This window comes from Anoplophora glabripennis, unplaced genomic scaffold, assembly GCF_000390285.2.
Source record: "Anoplophora glabripennis isolate ALB-LARVAE unplaced genomic scaffold, Agla_2.0 scaffold323, whole genome shotgun sequence".
Classification (NCBI taxonomy): Eukaryota; Metazoa; Arthropoda; class Insecta; order Coleoptera; family Cerambycidae; genus Anoplophora; species Anoplophora glabripennis.
In genome coordinates, this window is record NW_019416414.1 from 78,178 (window position 1) to 96,981 (window position 18,804).

An 18,804-nucleotide genomic window follows, 5' to 3' on the forward strand; every position below is an offset into this window, starting at 1 on the left:
TAGGTTTACTTTGTTGGCGATTGATTCTCTACATTTGACCTTGAACTAATCTTGATCCAGACCTGATCAAGCGAACACCGAATTCGGATTCAGCAACCACAAAAACGTATAGATACATTGGTTTACTTTGTTGGCAATTTATTCTACACCTTTGATCTTGAACTGAGATTAATTCATAGCTAATCGGGTATTGTCTTTCGGATATAATTTTCAATTGGAATTATCTCAATATATAATGTAAAATATTTAAATTGCGCTGTGATTTATAATATTTTATGTTATATAATGTTTTACCTAATGCTCTGTAATGCTCATAAATTAAGATTAGATAAAATCAAATTTGTAATTATGTGACGTATTTGTAAAGGTTAAACTTACCAGCAACAAATAGCAAGCTGCTCAGTAAGATGTACGCACTGTCTTTTGCTTTCATGATGAAAACAAACTAGTCACCGTGGTCGCTGAAAATATAATTAGGGAAAGAAAACATAAGCGTGAACAAAAAAATCCTGTTTGACCGGTTAAGTCAGTTGTGTGAAGATGGAACTTACATATAATTATAAATTGATAGTGCATATTTAAAGAACTACATGAAACTTATTTTATATTGTATTTGTAGAGGTAGAACAAAATACTGGGTGGCATTGACAACAAGAAACTCGACAGTTCTCAATAACAATGCGAAAACAAAATTTGCATACTTCAGAAGAGGTCGCAAAAGTTGTATTATTTTATCAATTGACTATAATTTAAAGTAAATTAATGAACAACTTGAAATGTTGAAGTTTGGGATTTTAAATAAGTTTAATACGTTTGGGTTTCCCATCTTTCTGAAGTTTTTTGACAAAGGTAAAAAATTATAATAATTTGTATATGTATAATGTACAGAAAATTTCTATTATATGTTCATTTGGTCAACAACATGTTTTAATTATTTATGTCCTCAAACAATTTTATTATATTGATAGTAAATTTCGTTTTGTTCCGTTTCAAAAGGCCTCCAAAATGCCATGTTGTAATAATATTAGTAAACAAAATATCCCTCTTATTTCTCCCTTTCGCAATTGTAATATCAATGATTAATAGAAGGTGCCTATAATAAATTAATATTACCATCACATCAAATTCCGCCTTGCTGCACTAGTCCATTTGTTGACAAGTGAATTTATGGCCAGGTCGCCTAGTGCGGCTGTGTATGTGCCGTCTTTTCCCGCGCGTTCGTTCTTCTACAGAGCGACCAGGCCTGTATATGGGTATAGCTAAATAAATGTAATTATATAGATCAATCATTTTTTATTATGCAGATCTTCGCCAATAGCCTTACTATAGCCGTAAATTAAAAAAAAATTATGTTATTAATAATAATATCAGAACTTTAAAAATTGTATTTACAATAAAAATAGAAGTGATATACCTATTTACTTAATACTTAACAAAATTGTTCCTACTTGGTTTATGAATATTAAAAAATACGAAAAAAACGTAAAAACAAGTTTTCATAAGGTAGCCAGCCAACTTATCTATTTACATATAAAACAACGCCGCCAACATTTCGTTTGCATCCATTTTTAACAAAATATTATAAAAACATGTGAATGGTTTTATAAAACAGGTTTATTCGTCCGTCTTTTAAATTGACTATAAATGTCTTCATAAAATTGAGGATCGGCACTAAGACTTTGCAATAGTTCTTTTTCTGTCGTCATTGCGTCATTGATAAGTTGATTAAGTTCTCTTGTGTCATCGTATTTCTTAAGTTGGTACCTAAGTCTTAATGCGCTTAAGACACAATAAGTTTATTTCTACCGAGACACTTTTTGCAGGAATTGTTAAAACTGGACAAAACAATTTGCATGTTTCCGAAAATACCATTTTAAATTCCTTGTATAATATTTCTATCGATTTTTGAACTTCTAAATTATGAAATTTTTCGTCTCTGAACAAAATATTAAGTTTCTATTTTATTTTTTCTCTATTTCAAAAACGTTTGGATACATTTGTAATAAACATTCAAATAATTTTTCGTGAAATTTGTTTGCATTCGGGAAATTTCGAGGAAACTATTAAAGCAAAAAAAAAAATAAAACATAAATTTCCAAAACGAGTAGGTACTTAATTAATGGGGAATATTTCTAATTCGTCGCAACTTGTATCCCGTTTACTTGGTAGTCCAGTAATATTTCTCACATAATTAAAAATACAGGGTGTCCGGAAATACCGTTCGAATAATTCTAGGGGTGATTCTACATGTTAAACTATGAAGAAATGTTCATATGAACATAGGTCCGCAAATGCGTCATAAGGTTGCTATGGCGATTCAAAGATTGCACCGGGATATAGGTTTTATTTTATATCTCTGGAACCGTTTCAGATAGCCATCTATATTTTGGCATATGAATTGCCTTTAATAGTAGGTACTTTTCAGTGTTTTTACTAAATTATTATTTTAATCAGGGGCGTACCGACAGGGGAGGCCTCGATTTAATTTGTTCACATTTTTATTAAACGTCATATTTTTGCAGTTTTCTTTAGAAATTCTGATTCCGCGGTATAAATGACATAAAAACGGTATTCTTGTAGAAAACCTGTCAGGTATTGTTAAATACGTAAATAAATAAAATACGTAAATAATAGTCATTTTTTGACAGTGAGTGACTAAATTTGTCTGTTACGCACTGCGCAGCTAGATGTAAGAAATAATTATTTATTGTATACTATTTAACACTTCAAGTAACGAGTATAATATTATAGATCAAATATTTTTTATGTATGTTTAAGTGGGTCTTACCTGTCACTACAATATATTGAGAAAGTAAGGACCCACCACAAACATATTTGTATTTCTCTTCCGTACTGTTGTTTAACTTGTAAACTCCTACGTTCCAGGGATATTCCGATCCAGTACCAGAAAAGTCAGCAACTGTTCTACCACATTCTAAAGGAAATATTAAATATTACTACCTAACACTCAATTGTTATAGCTAATATAGCAACTTCAATATGTACTGTAGTAGTAGTACGATTTTCAATTGTTGGTACCCAAAAGTTTACAACTAACATCATCTAGTACCGATATTTCGGTAAATTCGAAGTCATTATAACTTCAAAACGAAGGAAGAGCACAATGTCAACTCCATATTAATAATTCTTCAATTTTTATCATCGCCCAGTCCAAGGCTTTTGCTCATGCTTTCTTCATGATATTTGAATTTACCGCCAACCCTGTTTTTTCGCCCGTAGTACCTACTTCATTTTGATATATAATGGATAGTTTTCAGGCTAACCCACATGGCTATGTGGGATAGGGAGTAGCCCGCTTGTGGTGTGGAATTTAATTATTTCAAGAAAAATAAGCGATTAAACTCGCTATTTGCAGGCTCAGATGGGTTAGCCCCCTTGTGGTGTGAAATTCTATGACTTACTTTATCGCTCTCACGTAACGGCCGATGAACCATGGGGACTTTCCGACCCTGTATACGATTTTCAGTGGCTCTACTTTTGACTTAATAATTGAGTAACTTAACAATGGCATGCTCGCCTTAAATTACAGGTGCTAAGGAGCGTTAAATGAAATCTTCCGTAAAAATTGTATTAGTATAGGAGTGATATTATTAAGTTACCTGGAATGCATTCTGGTTTGGGCCTTCCCCAAGTTCCTTTAGCGCAATTTATCACACGAAGATAATTTGTCTCAAGGTACCCACTAGGACAAGGGTACGATAATGCCCATCCTTCGACAGCTTTCTTACAATCAGATATGTCTGAAACTTTGTTGTAACAGTAAAATTCTGTATCCCTAGGAAACTGTAACGGTTCACACAATTCTGAAAAAAATATATTTGCCTGTATATGTATTATCCACGTAAAAGATATCACTAGATTTTCTTAACTATCATTATTTTTTCAATATTTTCATGCATAAACCCTCAATAATGTTTTGATAAGTACCGAAATGTATAATAAAATTTTATGTATGCATAATTTCGCTGCAGGTATATGATAATATGTATGGGTAATGAAAAATTTTTCAACCTATGGAATTTGGCTTTCCAGATTTTTCATAATAGTCTCCGGTACTTACTCTCACAGGTAGGCATCTTGTACGATGCTTTGCATTCTACTTTTGCTGTGGAAGACAATATGAAACCTTCGTCACATTGAAACTTCAGAAGCGTACTTGATGGAACGGAATCTCCAGGTTTATAATCTTTTCCTGTCGTCCATTTGCCGTTCTGGGGATAGGCTGGCAATACGCAATCTTTAATTTGAGGAGCGTATTTTGTTAAAAGGCGATCCACAAAGTCGTAGTAATAAGCTACGCTAGTGTAAAGTGAGTTCTGTTGGATGTTACACATGCCTTCAATCTGATGAGACAAGCTGACGATGCCGTGAATGTAATATCTGTTGTCCTCTCGGTATCTGAAAGCCAGCCCTCCGCCACTGTCTCCAGTACACACGCTCATGCTTTTATTGACAAAACCGGCGCAAATTTTGTCTTTTGAATTGTATCTATCGGCCCAGTCGGGAGGTAACTCATTTGCGCAAATAGTTTCATACTTGTAAGGGATCACCAGAGTTCGCAGGACTTCTGATGGAGTATTACTTTCTGTAAATCCCCAACCTGATACCTAAAAATTTAATATGTTGCGAAACAGTTGGCCATTTCCGACACTAATACCTCTCCTATACTTCCCGCATGTAAGTGGATGTTCTTCACGTTCGTGAAACAAACAGGTTGCACCACTTTAGTCAAAGAGATTTCCTTCTTAACCACTAAAACGGCTATGTCTGCAGAAAATTTTCTTGTATCTGCTTTATATTCTTCAGGCACTATAATCTTAGACAACTGAAACATAAAATCCGTAACATTGTTATTATCAACAGGGTTAAACGCCTTTTTGGTGTGAAAATAGACATGGCAGTTATTAAGCGAAAACATATCGCTGATAAAAAAGAAAACACATTCTCTACATTATTTGTTATATCTAAATCTATAAGAATAAATCTAGAATTGACTCCGTTGTCCTATAAATTTTTAGTAATAATTTCTACATCAATTCCACATTTCATTCGCAAAGAATTCAGTTAATTTAATCCACATTAGTGTATGCCAATTTTCAACTAATCCCAAATAACAATTAGTTAAACTTATCTGAAAACATTCAAGTAATGAATATTTTATTTAATGTAAATAAAGAGATATGAATTTTTTAAATTTACTTCTAGATATTGAGCATTTTTATCCTCAGGGGCTTGGTAACTTCTGTATAATTTTCCTACTCCAATCAGATAATCTTCTGTTGGCAGCACATTTCCGAAGTCATTTGTAACACAGTGTGCAGCTGAAAATCAAATAATTCAATATGCTCATCATATTTCGTAACAAATATAAATACAATAAATAATAAAAATAATAATAATAAAAATAATAATAATGCATTTATTACCCAACAAAAAACATTACATTTACAGGACAAAATAAGTAGATAATTATAATATAAGCATACTACTGTACAATAAATAAAGAAAACAAATAAATAAACAGCAAAGAGGAAAAAAGCAAAACCTATATCTAATATTGAAAATTATTCAAGTAATCCGAAGTAATTCTTAACAAATTATTAAAATTACAATGAAATAAATCACACTGATCTGCTATTTGGTTATAATTATTAGCCATCAAATACACAGGAGATTTTACAAGCACATTTGTTCTAGCATTTCGACAATAAAACAGTGAACCCTCACGAGAGCCAGGTCTCGGAAGACGTATATTAAAAAGAGAGATTAAAGCCTGCCATGAAACAATTTAAATAAAAAAGATAAACTTGCAACCACCCTTCTAGTATTCAGCGACTGCATACTGAATCTTTGTAACAGTAATTGGTGGTTATATCCTCTGTCGGGATAAAAATTGTCAACACGAAAAGACAGGAGAAAATGCCGCTGTATTCATTCCAAGAGGCTACTGTATATCTGATAACATGGGTGCCAAATAAGGCTACAATATTCGAGTTTCGAACGTACCAGTGAATAGTATAGACTCTTCAATGCACCTATATCGGTAATAGATTTTGTACTTCTTATAACAAAGCCTAGCATACTATAAGCGGATTTAATACTTGAATTAATATGATCAGCAAAGGACAATCTGCTGTCAAACATTACAAAAAGATCCTTAATGTTCTGAAAACGAGTTAAAGGTGACACACCTATATTATAATCAAATATGAGAGGCTGATTTTTAAGTGTAAATGTACACACTTTGCATTTTTTTGTGTTAACAGGTAAATAAATTATCGGTACACCATATATAAACATGATCCGCAAGGTCTTGCAATAACAAACAATCAGCCACAGATGATATATTCAAGAACAATTTCAAGTCGTCGGCAAACATAAGATGATTTAACTTTAATGTTAGAGATAAGTCATTTACAAATAATATAAAAAGGAGTGGCCCCAAGTTAAAGCCTTGAGGTACTCCCGATGCCGCATTAAAACTATTCGACTTGAAACCATTATAAGAGACATACATGTTTCGATGATATAGGTAAGAATTGAAAAGGCGGAGTAAGCTATCACTGAAACCATACCGTTCCAACTTACGTAGCAATATACTATGATTAACCTTATCAAAAGCCTTTGAGAAGTCTGTGTAAATGACATCAACTTGCCCTTTGTCATCAACATAGTTCGCCGTATACTGGGTAAACTCGGCAAGATTAGATAAAGTTGAATGATTCGGAAGAAAACCATGCTGATTTGGTGATATGTACGACTTTAAGTTATCTAATATTTGTTTATACAGACACATCTCGAAGACCTTTGCAATGTTAGACAATATGGCAATAGGACGATAATTTCTTACATCCGCAGGTTTGCCGCTTTTTAAAATTTAATGGGCTACTTATGCATGTTTGAACATGTTGAAATATGCATATATTAGGCATGAATGCCTACGAAGACTTCTTTTCAGACAATGTGCTCTGTCTCTAAATTGAATATATTAGTAGAAATGTTTAAAAATAATATTTACTTTACTCAAAAATTATTCAAATTTAATAAGTAACAAAACAGTTTTACCGAAAAACCGACATTCATGTCTCAGGTTCAAATGTTAATAATAGTACTGAAGAAAGACAAATTATATAATCTTGTGGCGTTATTTTTGCAAAATTTACCCAATCCGAGAGATTGAACGAAATTTTCACGACGTCTGATTAATTTCAACGTCCTATATATCCAAATTAATCGTATAAGATGATTTTTTTTCACTCAAATTTTAGTCTACTAAAAGAAGACTGAGCAAACAATTTCCTAGTAATAGTTAATTTAAATCATATTAGAGAAATGGGCAAGTCTTAATATTCTTACATGCTCAAAATAGATTAAAATGCCACTCACTCGATAGTTAGCAGGAACTAATATTTCTGTGAAATTACTCACTTCTGCCGCAATAGATTCACTCACAAAATTTCAATTTCAATACTAAGTTCAATACTAATGGAGCGGCAATTTCATCCAATCGGGTGTAAACAGAAATTGATACATTACTGAGTGCAATTCGATTGAAATTTGACTCTATTTTTTTCTATTTATTTGTATATATTGTAGTAACTTTTGATGAGGAAGTCAATGGTGATCTTGGATTTGACCTTGATGTGACCTTGAAGGTTATTTCAAGGTCACCTAAATTTTTTTAAATGGAAACCCCCTTTTTCGAGGTCGGCAATCGAAAGAGCGGGAAATTGTACGTCCAAAAACTCTAAGGTCATAACTCACGGTAGACCTTGAAGGTCATTCAAAGGTTATTTAAATTTGAGGGCTGGATATCTTCGAAGGACGCAGTTAATGAAAATAGTACAAAGCCACTTTAGTGATTTTGTTTAATTGCAATTAGTGGTGACTTCAAACTCGACCTTCTTGGCCTTCAAGGTCATTTCAAGGTAATTTTTTTTAATGAAAATCTAGCCGCTCACGTTTGGGGTGCTTTATTATCGTGAAATAACCTTCAAGGTCATCGTCAAGGTCAAATCCAAGGTCGCCATTGAATTCCTCGCCAAAAGTTACTACAAGAATGACCTTAACATTTTTCAAAAATAATTTACCTGGGAAATTATTCAGGTGTTCCAGACTTTTTGACACCCGATATAGTTAGTTATTGACTGAAAAGAGGTATAGGTTTCTTTTATATTTTTGTTTTTCCCGTTTTGTTGGCCATTTAAATAGAGGTAGTAAAATACTTAACTAAAAAAAGACAAAGTGGATGTTCAAGGATACTATAATAATTATTACTACAAAAAAATATTAAACTAACCTGTCAACACCACTGTTTGACTTAAAATAGATCCTACGCAAACATTTTCGAACGAATCTTTTAACTTAGAATAAATTGCAGCAATCCATGGATATTCTATCTTTTCGTTGGGATCTGTACCATAGATCGTCGGCTTTGCGTCATTACTAATTTTTTTCCCACATACTGTAACATACGACAAATATTTGAAAAAGATACCTATACATATGAAAAAGATAAATCAAATGTAGCTAATCAGCACACCTGGTTGGCACACTGGTGTGGAGCGATCCCATTTCCCGTTTTCACAGAAAAGCGTCTTCTTGTAACCAAAAGGAGTTTCATAGGATGTCTTACAAGTGTATTCTAGGATTGTACCATGCCCTGCTTCAGTGCAACTGACTTCCTTTCCTACTTTGTCGACGCATCTCAAATCGTATGTATCCGAAGGGTACAGGGGAGGACACAACTCTGAAAATACTCACTTAATAATGACACAAATAATGGTTGGTTTATAAAAAGTCCTAGCTGCATCTTATTCTTAGACTTTACCCCAGTTCTGATCTTTTGGATGAATATTCTGTAGCTACTCGTTCTTAAAAGTATGTGTACTTCCCAACTAACACAATTAGTTATTCGGACGTTACTACTAATTGTGTTGGTTCTTAACTTCCTTAGAATTGGCCGATTTACAATAGACTCTTTTATTGTGACATCACATATTTAGTCAACTCGCAACAAATTGTCATAGTTGAAATTGTACAGACCAATTCTGAACCTTGTGTACTATTTACATAGATACTATAAAATTGAACAACTTCAAATTAATTTATTTTTACAAGGATTTGGAAGTATTTAAGAACAACCAACGAGTGTTTCGTAAAATAGATACACTAATGAGCTTAAAACTTACAAAAAACTATATAAAAGAATATTCCTAAATTTAAATAAAGGAAAAATTTTACATTAGCCGTGTTATTCCTAATGCTTATGCTCGGAAAGAAGTCTCATACGCAGGTGAAATCCTGTTAATATGTTATCGCTGTCATCATTAGCGTATTTTCTCTTGTTTTGCTTAATCTTGTCATTTTCTAGTTCTACGAAGTATTTTTAATGTTTTTCTTGGTGTTGCACTGTGTCAGTGTGTTTGTCGAGTGTTTTCTTCAAGTGGTTTATTATAAACTTATTGTCTTATCCACAATCAAACTTTTCTAGAATGATATCCTGTTGCAAGGCTACCTCGCTTAAATGAAATTGTCTTTAATACGCATGCTCAGTAAAATTGATATAATTTTAATTTATTACTTACTATAAAAGTCAATATTGTTCTATAAATTTAAATATATAAATTCTATAGTTCTATTAGTTTGTCACTTGTGGTTTGAAACTTTGAATAGATCTAGTAAAAATATTATGGAATCTTCATGACAGTGTGCACTATGGGGTTGCCTATTATTTGGAGTATGTGATGTCACTACTAAAAAGGTAGATTGTAGATCTGGTTTTAAGATTTAGAACTAGTTTTTTTTTTTGTAAACCGGTAAATTACAATCTGTATCATCTCTTTTATTGCAACTTGCTCCTAAAAATGTATAAGGAGACACTGATTTTTTTTTTCAGAAAGAAAAACCCTTTATTTTTCGCATATGAAGATATAAGATCACACTAGAAACATTTTACTGACAGTCGAGCAATATTTAATATTTTGTGGGCCAAATAGGGAATTTTTTTAATATATAATATAGGTACATTTGGAAAAGTATATGTACATGATTAGGAAACATTCTCTCTAAAGAAATATATCCAATAAAAATTAATGATAATCAATTATCTAGGATCTACTATTTTGGTTAAAAAAAAAAACAGTTTTTAATCATTTCCAAGAATTTTAGAATTACTGAAAAATATTGAAAAATTTTTAAGTAATGCTTGGTATTTTGACTTCTAAATCTTAAGCGTAATAATCTCTTTTTAAATTACCAAAAAGGAAAGTGCACCAATAGAGTAGTCGATATAAACAAATTTGGTCCTATAGCTAAAAGCATAGTTGCTTCTTTAAATATAAAATATTTTGAAAAATACACGGATCAATGTTTTTATCGCCGTACATTATCAGCTGTACTAGACAACAATGACGGCTATATAGCAGATCTAAAACGACAAGAGGGCTGGAAGTTTTTACAAACTGACTAAAAAAAATATGTCAGGTTGAATCAAATATGGAATATTCGTTGTCACAACCTCGACAGAATATTTCATTGGGAATGCTTAGCAGTAGTACTACACCTTCCTCTGGTATATTGTCAGATAGTAGCAAAATGTATTTAGAACCATTTAATACGAAAACAATACAATTTTACAAAAGCATTTCTTTTATTTGTTAATTGTCCAAATATACTGTACAATATAATAATATAAATATTTATTTTAAAATGTAGTAAATTAATGCTATGTTTGTTACATTCTAAAATTTCCCAATAGATTATTCCCCAATTATACAACATTTTTTATGTCTTTAATATTTTTAGAGAAAGAGATGTTTACAGCACGTTTCATGCGCCAAATTCCAGACTTGTAAACTATGGGTCGATAAGTGTAGAATATATTATTATTATGCTAATCGTTTGTGACCTTGAGATCAGTTACTACCTGTATTAAAAAATATCTTGTCCAGGTTTTTCACTACTTCTTTTAATAAAACTGGTTATGTTAAATAGATATATAAATTCTGCACTTAACATACAGGGTTTCCACCTAAGAGGGATTTTTCTGTAACTCTGTAACTGTAAAATTTATAAAAAAAATGGTTTTAATAAAGGTTGTCTGGAATTATGTGGGCCATGTAAAGAAAATATTCTTAGCTTTAGAAGGTGTTCCATTTCGCGTGGGCACTTTGTTATTTTAAGCGGAACACCCTGTATATTATTGTGTTTTTGAATTCCTTGGTTAATATTAGGTAGGGTTTATTAAATGTACATGGTGTTTAAATCTTACCGTTTTCGAGATAATAAGTTGTTTTTTAAAAAAATCACGATCTTAGCTCTCTAAATGAGGCTAGATAGCGTCTAACCGTAAGAGTTAGAATCCAGCAGTTTTTACAGATCGTTTTGACATAAATTACTCTATCTTGTCATCTGTGAGCAAAATGTGTACGTTATTTAGACTCGGAAATACTGAGACCTACATTTAATGTAAGACTATTAACTTCAACTCGTGTTGAAAAACTTCTTTTTTCAAATGGAATGACCCATATTAATTGCCATGGGTGAATGCAAAATTGATTGCCCTTTCGACTGATATTTCCAGAAAAATCAGGTTCTTTTCTAGAGTCCGAAAAAGTAGCTATGTAACAGCGTCAAGAAGGCCTTGGAATTGTATTAGTACAATGTCGATACATAGGATTTTACAAAAGCACAGCACAGCACCGTACATTCTTGTCTCATCCAATCACACCAAGAGTTACTATAAGTAAACTTTCAGCGGAGACGGTTCAGCGGGTAGTCAGTGAGCACTTGAGATGTTAAATCAAGATGATGATTTTTTTTAAACAAGTCATGTTCTCCGATGAGGCTACTTTTCATAAAAATGGTTTCGTTAATAGTCATTATTGCCATTATTATGACACAGTAAGTCTTCACCAATTCCGGACAACTCATAGCCAACGATGGTCTTTGAACGTATGGGGAGCAATTTTGGTAACCCGTGTCATTCGACAATTCTTTTTTGATCAGCATCTAAGGAACAATCTAGAAAATTTGTTAGGCGACATTCCTTTAGCTACATTTCGAAGAATGTGTATGCAATATGATGGTGCTCCACCTCACAATACCTCTGCGGTTCGTCAATTTTTACACGAAACTTTTCCCAACAGATGGATTGGGCGTGGGGGACCAGTGAGTTGGCCTTCAAGGTCTTCAGATATGACAAGTTGCGACTTCTTTGGAGATTTATAAAAAGCAAAGTTTACGTTACACCACCAACTACCGCAGAAGATATGTGGCAGCGGCAGCGCATTACAGTAGCATTTCAAAAAATTACGCCAGACGTGGTGACCAATGTTGGACAGTCTTTTAAAAATCGAATTAGTTTGTGTATTAATCAAAATGGAGGATAATTCGAGCAATTGATGTAAATCAGCGGACTAAGTATTATTCTCCTTGTTGTGTTCCGATTTTCAGTTTGTTTTGTTTTGCGTTTTGTTTTGGTAGTTGTTAGTGGTTTACTTTTGTTTATCAAACCACTTTTTAAACATGCCAGTACCAGGCCTGATAAAATGTGAGAGAAAGTGGTTTTGCAAGGCCTTCTTGACGCTGTTACATAGCTACTTTTTCGGACTTTCGAAAAGAACCTGATTTTTCTGGAAAACTATTAGAGAAAAGTATGGACAACCTTATATCAGTCGAAAAAGTATTCAATTTTGCATTCACCCATGACAATTAAAATGGGTAAAAAAAGTTTTTAACCTTACGAGTTATTAAATATAGGTCTCAGTATTTCCGAGTCTGAATAACGTAAACGTTTTGCTCACAGATGACAAGATAGAGTAATTTATGCCAAAACGAACTTTGAAAACTGCAGGTTTCTAACTTTTACGGTTTAGACGCTATCTAGCCTTATTTAGAGAGCTGAAATCGTGATTTTTTTTTCAAAAATAACCGATTATCTCGAAAACGGTAAGTTCTAAACGTTATGTACATTTAATAAACTCAACCTAATATTAACCAAGGATTTCAAAAATGCAATAATATACCGGGTGTTCCATTTAAAATAACAAAGTCGTGTAGCGCCCACGCGAAATGGGACACCCTGTAAAGCTAAAAATATTTTCTCAACATGACCCACATGTTTCCAGTCAATTTTTATTAAAAAAATTTTGTTATAAATTTTACAGTTGCAGAGTTACAGAAAAATCCCTCTTAGGTGGAACACCCTGTATAGCGTTAACCATAAGAGTTTTGAGATTTCGGCACATATACTAGTCAAAACTGAATCAATGAGAAAAATGCAATTAATCTCGATAATACTTTTTAGGATTTACTAATGTTTACTTTACCATCGCATTCGGGTGCCGGCGAAGACCACTGTCCAAGGCAAACTAAAGGAATTTTACTGGACAGTTTGTACCCCGCATCGCATTCGAAAATAATAACACTTGCTATCAATACTCTGCCGCCCGGATTACCATTTCCATTTAGGACTGTCCAACGACCGTGTTCAGGATGAGAAGGAAGGGTACACCTAATATAAGTTTTTATACTTTAGATGCATGGAAATAAAATCTTAGATTAACGTTTTAGGGTCGCTCATCGAATGAATTTTAATCACTGTTACATTAAATCGAGATTGATTGCTAAAGTACCAGACATTTTATTGGTTATTGCTAAGAACTTTCATTAATTCTAATTTAAATTTCTTTTGACAAGCCACCCTTAGGAGACTTGTTTCCTATCACATCATTTTGTAAATAAAAAAGTGGCAAATTATTAGGTAGTATACGGGATGTGTAATGATTTGACTGCCAAACTTCTACGGGACACTCATTGGTCAAAATAAACAGAAAATATTCCACTGAACTATAAAATTTATTGGAGATTTAATGACAACGTTTTTTTTTTCAATTTTTCCTAATAGTCCAGTCAGCAGAGGCCGAAAAGTTACTGTTGGTGACATTTACTTGATAACTGGGAAATAACTAAACAGGAATACTTTAAATGATGAGTACAATAACAGACTAATTTGCTGACAAAGTATTTTATCAGGAAGAAAAGTTATTAATTACAATTACAATTTAATCGTGAAAGAATTTTTTTTAGCAGTTTTGTTTAAATAACTCAGCGGAATGACTTTGTAGGAAAAATGCTTAGGACATGATTTTGTTCGTAATAAAAATAGCTACAAAATGGCGGTGGTCCGATTACGAAATTTGCAATAACAAAGCCGTGAGATTGAAAAAACGATATAAAAAGTTGCTGTTAAAATGTCAATTATAAACAAAAAGTGATAAAACTTTCGAAAACTATAGTTCAATATATATACAATAATGACACTAAAGCCGAAAATCAGGAGAGCAAAATTTTTGACTATTAAATTGTTATTAACTTTTTTCCTGATAAAATACTTTGTCAGCAAATTAGACTGTTATTGTACTCATCATTTAAAGTAGGCCTGTGTAGTTAATTCCGGGTTATCAAGGTTTGACACAGGCCGAACCTCTACCAACTCGACTATAAGCCAATTGAAGTGTCAATACTAAATTTGGTCCACTTTGTGAGTATTGATGACATATTCATACAAGTCACAAAATATCGAACCATGCGGAATCCACATTTAAATAGATAACTTGATAAAAAATGTACCATATAACATGAAAGAGAAATAATTGTTGAGGAAGTAGTTATTTTTGAAAATTAGTGCCAAAGAAAAATTGGAAAAATTATTAGTTGGAAAAGAATAACACATCAAGGGAAACTGTGATGTTTAATCTTACTACGACACTAATAAATGGAATATACTGCATTTGCTAATAACTTTATGTATTTTTAATCTCGACGTTATTTTGTCAATTGAGCATGCGCAATTTAGTGTACGACAGCGTATATACAATAAGGATAGTGACTGACTTTAATTTACACTGTCAATAAAATTTCTATTCAAAATCAACACAATTTTTTGTCAAAACGAGTCAGCAGTATTGAATTAATAATACTTACTATTCGTTGAGTAATGTTCACTATTTCTTAGTTAAATAATTTTTATATGGATAACATTGAATAACTTTTGAATTAGTTTGCTAATCTATGTGTGTCATATCGGTGTGTATCACTGTGTAGTAACTACAATCAATTTTTGAGAACAATTTGGTAAACATATTTGTTATCTGACAGCAGAGTGCGTCGATATCTGTATTTGCATCATCACTTTGTGTTCCATCACTCACTTACCATTCGTCAATAGCGAATTACTTGCGTTAGCATTTCGTTTGGTTAAATACAGTGTACTGTAGTTCTGTTGTACATTTAAATCCTCATTGACCGATGCCAATTGCTACTTTTTTCATAATTCTGCCTCTATCATTGAAGTGTTATGCCCTCTCCGCCTCTGTCTAAACAGTACATCATCATCTACTATTTCCAGGAATTCTAATTAAACAAGCATAAAAAACAAAGTAATTTTTACTATTAACTGCTTTGTTTTATAAGCACTTTATGTAATATTCTATGTGAAATTTTACAGGGTCGTTCCCTGTTTTTCATTATTGTGTTTTTGCAATTGCAATATCTTTGTCAAAACTATAAATAAAATAAAGACACTATATGAATAATGTAGACAATAATTTTTGGCAATGATAAACATTTTTGCAAAAACTATTTCAGATGTTACACTAGTTAAATCGTATTCCCTAGTATGTAATGCATGTCAGGTATGTAGTATAGTAATACAACGAATCCAATTACATTGTTATTCCAATAACTAATAGCCTCAATTATGCTCCCTTAAACATCGGAGAACATAATGCGCTTTAAATTTTTAATCAACTTAATAATGATATTGATAATCCTAACACCTTGCGCAGACAAAACAGCTATCGCCCCAGACCGCTATTGGAATAGGCCAGCAGTTTTAAATTTCCGAATTGTCGATAGAGTACACCACCAGCAGAATTTTAGGAAGAATCAAATGTAGCAGCCCGATATTCCTACGCGTATCCTAGCAACATATAATCAACACTTTGGCAATGCTGCCAGGCGTACTTACGGATTTATTTTGTACACTTCTTTATCAATATCTGCAGGTTATAACAGTACATTTATAATTGTCTTGGTCCATAACATTTGTTTTAGTTTGTATATAGTTCTCTGTTACCGAGTTTAATTTATATCTTGTTTCATTTTTACTGTATTATTGCCTAATATTTGTTTTATTTTGATCAATACTGAAAATTGTTTGTACTTATTTCTATTCAATTGTAGTTTCAAAATCTCATGAGTAGCGAGATGCGCGAAAGGCGTGGCGTATCCACATAATTCTTCTAATAAGCACGTTGTGAAAACATTGACTCAGAATTAGACCACGTGCCTCATGACAACCAGAAATGAACTAAGGTACTCGGGCATCAATAAAGTCAACTGGCGAACGTTCGTTATACAGGTTCGAAAAGTCCCCATGGTTCATCGGCCGTTACGTGAGAGCGATAAAGTAAGTCATAGAAATCCGTGCGATAGAGAAGGATGGCTATAACGAAGGCGTTTCATAGTCACCGCCCGTTTCGTCCTTCCACAAATAAGATCCACTTCTACTTGTAATTTACCGACCGGTGGTCATCTTAGTTTTCGTCGTTTGCCTTTTCTGTAATAGATGTCACTACTTATACAATTCCGACCTCGCATTCCGAAAGGTTAATACAATCCGTTAACAGAGGGCAGCCCAATTTGTCTAAGGTGAGGCGCAGCTCTAGAAAGAGTGATGCCAGATCTACAGATTTTTTTGGAATTGGGGAAATAGGGAATTTTGCTTTATTTCTTGGGATTTTTAAGTCATTTTAAAAAGTATACTTTAATAACAAGAAAATGAACTTTAAATGCAGCTGAGCACTATACTCCATTTGAGTAACTTCTCGGTAGGGCAAACAAGGTCACTAGATTTACAAACAGAGGTATCTACTGGCTACTGTAAAAAGTTTTCTTTGTTACGCGTTGTGCTGCCCTCTGTTAACGGATTGTATTAACATATCGCAATACCGGAGTCGAAATTGTATAAGTAGTGACATTTATTAAAGAAAAGCCAAACGACGAAAACAAAGATGGCCACCGGTCGTTGAATTACAATGACGACTTCATTATAGCCACCCTTCTCTATCGCACGGATTTATACGACTTACTTTATCGCTCTCACGTAACGGCCGATGAACCATGGGACTTTCCGAACCTGTATATATTTTTATTGCTTAAATTAAAATAATAAAGAATAGAGCATTTTATTATGGTATTTGTAATCGGAGCAAAGGCTTGTTTACGCCACGAGAGCTCGAGATGGACTGTGAATAATCGATGTAATGTTTTTAGGACGTAGAATAATTTAGGCAACGGTCGGAATTATGTTTCTGCGCATATCAAGGTCAAAGCTCATAAGATTTTGAAACAACTCTACCTTGGAACTGATTATCTATTGACTAATAAAATTAGATAAATAAATAATAAAAAATAATTGTTACCGTAGTACATTTTCCAATTTTACTGGAAAATAGGGTTCTATATTAAAATTATTAATGGCAATTTTTTTAATTGTAATTACCATCATTCTTTCATATTATATTTGGATTTTCCAAGAGACGGAAATAATTCGACATATTCTTTATCAAGCTAGTTATGAAAAATGAGATCCACAAAATCATTCTGTACAAATATGAGTTTTATCACTGATGACTCATCAGTAATCGACAATAGGTTGCTTGGTACTGACAGTTCGACTGGTTTAGAAACTATTTAAAAAAAAATATTGTCATGTTATTTTTAAACCGAGGTTAATTTTCGCTAAGCAATGCCCTGTAGAAGTTCGGCAGTCGAATTAATATACACATTGTATATCACCCAATATCTTAAATATCTGACAATATCAAAATTGGTAGTATGTAATGTTTATGTATCTTACCCGCTGCTATCTGTTTGTCGTCTATATCTGAAATAATTTGCGGCATCAACAAAGTTCAACGGTCCTGTAAAATTTGTGCACAGCTTTATAAAGGATAGAAAATTTTTAACGTATTTTTACATTTGTATACAAATACAAAAGTTTGTACATCACTGAAGTTAATTTTTTTTTAATGATTGCTTTCCATTAAATATAATTCACCACCTGTTTTTTAGTTTTCAGTTCCTTTTTACTTGTATATAAGTCAAATAAATGTAATAATGAACAATCGATATTTTGAAATATCAAGTTGAAATACATTTTTGAAAATTGAAAAAGTTAATAGCTAATCAATTTAAAAATTTTTAGCACTGATGAAAACTATTATACCGACTAAAAAAATTGAAAATATGTGTTGAAAATATTGTACGGAATAGTGATCATGCTATATATATTTCTAAGAAATTTGTTAATATTTATGCGCATTTGATAGATTTACAAATTGTTCAAATGTTAGTGGAAAGACAGTTCCAGGAAATCTGTTTACGTTTAACTGATTAATTAATTCCTATTTAAAATATAATAAATTCAAAACTCAGCTAATTTGAAGTTAACTAATAAATTAACTTGTTTTACGTAATAATTAAAATAATAAATAGCAATAACTATGTATATGCATAAAATACTTAGATATTTAACTTACCATAAACAAACATTAATTTAACTAGTACAATAAATGCAGCATGTTTTAACATCGTCTTTCTTACGCCACTTTTCCCATAAAACGGCAACTACAATAAAGTAGGTAAGTCGTCTTTATCAAACAGTTCATCTCACTTACTTAACCTTCACATACGAGAAAGATGATGTTAAGCCTG

General features: G+C 32.4%; 2 protein-coding genes across 2 annotated transcripts in view; both read right to left on the minus strand.

Annotated features, from left to right (window-relative positions):
• LOC108909686 overlaps positions 1 to 1,176 on the minus strand; it is a 26,738-nt gene extending 25,562 nt beyond the window's left edge. Inside the window, exons 1-2 of the mRNA XM_018714090.1 lie at positions 1,114 to 1,176; positions 379 to 461 (exon numbers count right to left, since the gene is read on the minus strand). Coding sequence (XP_018569606.1) covers positions 379 to 433 — 55 coding nt within the window. The 5' untranslated portion in view covers positions 434 to 461; positions 1,114 to 1,176. The remainder of the gene's footprint in view (positions 1 to 378; positions 462 to 1,113) is intronic.
• On the minus strand, positions 1,163 to 18,669 carry LOC108909694 (limulus clotting factor C). The gene is made up of 11 exons (XM_018714099.2): positions 18,630 to 18,669; positions 17,948 to 18,011; positions 13,353 to 13,537; positions 8,564 to 8,770; positions 8,321 to 8,485; positions 5,221 to 5,342; positions 4,679 to 4,846; positions 4,082 to 4,628; positions 3,621 to 3,824; positions 2,789 to 2,935; positions 1,163 to 1,243 (listed from the first exon to the last, which is right to left on the minus strand). The coding sequence occupies exons 1-11, from the start codon at positions 18,640 to 18,642 to the stop codon at positions 1,227 to 1,229; spliced, it is 1,839 nt and encodes a 612-aa protein (XP_018569615.1). The 5' UTR covers positions 18,643 to 18,669; the 3' UTR covers positions 1,163 to 1,226.
• Between the last annotated feature and the right edge of the window lie 135 nt (positions 18,670 to 18,804).

Coding starts and splice junctions, on each gene's coding strand:
- LOC108909694 (XM_018714099.2), bottom strand. Junction 8,771..13,352: donor GCCGGCACCCGAATGCGATG/GTAAAGTAAACA, acceptor GAGTATTTTCAG/AGTTGTGTCCTCCCCTGTAC. Junction 3,825..4,081: donor CAAGATGCCTACCTGTGAGA/GTAAGTACCGGA, acceptor TATTTTTTTCAG/AATTGTGTGAACCGTTACAG.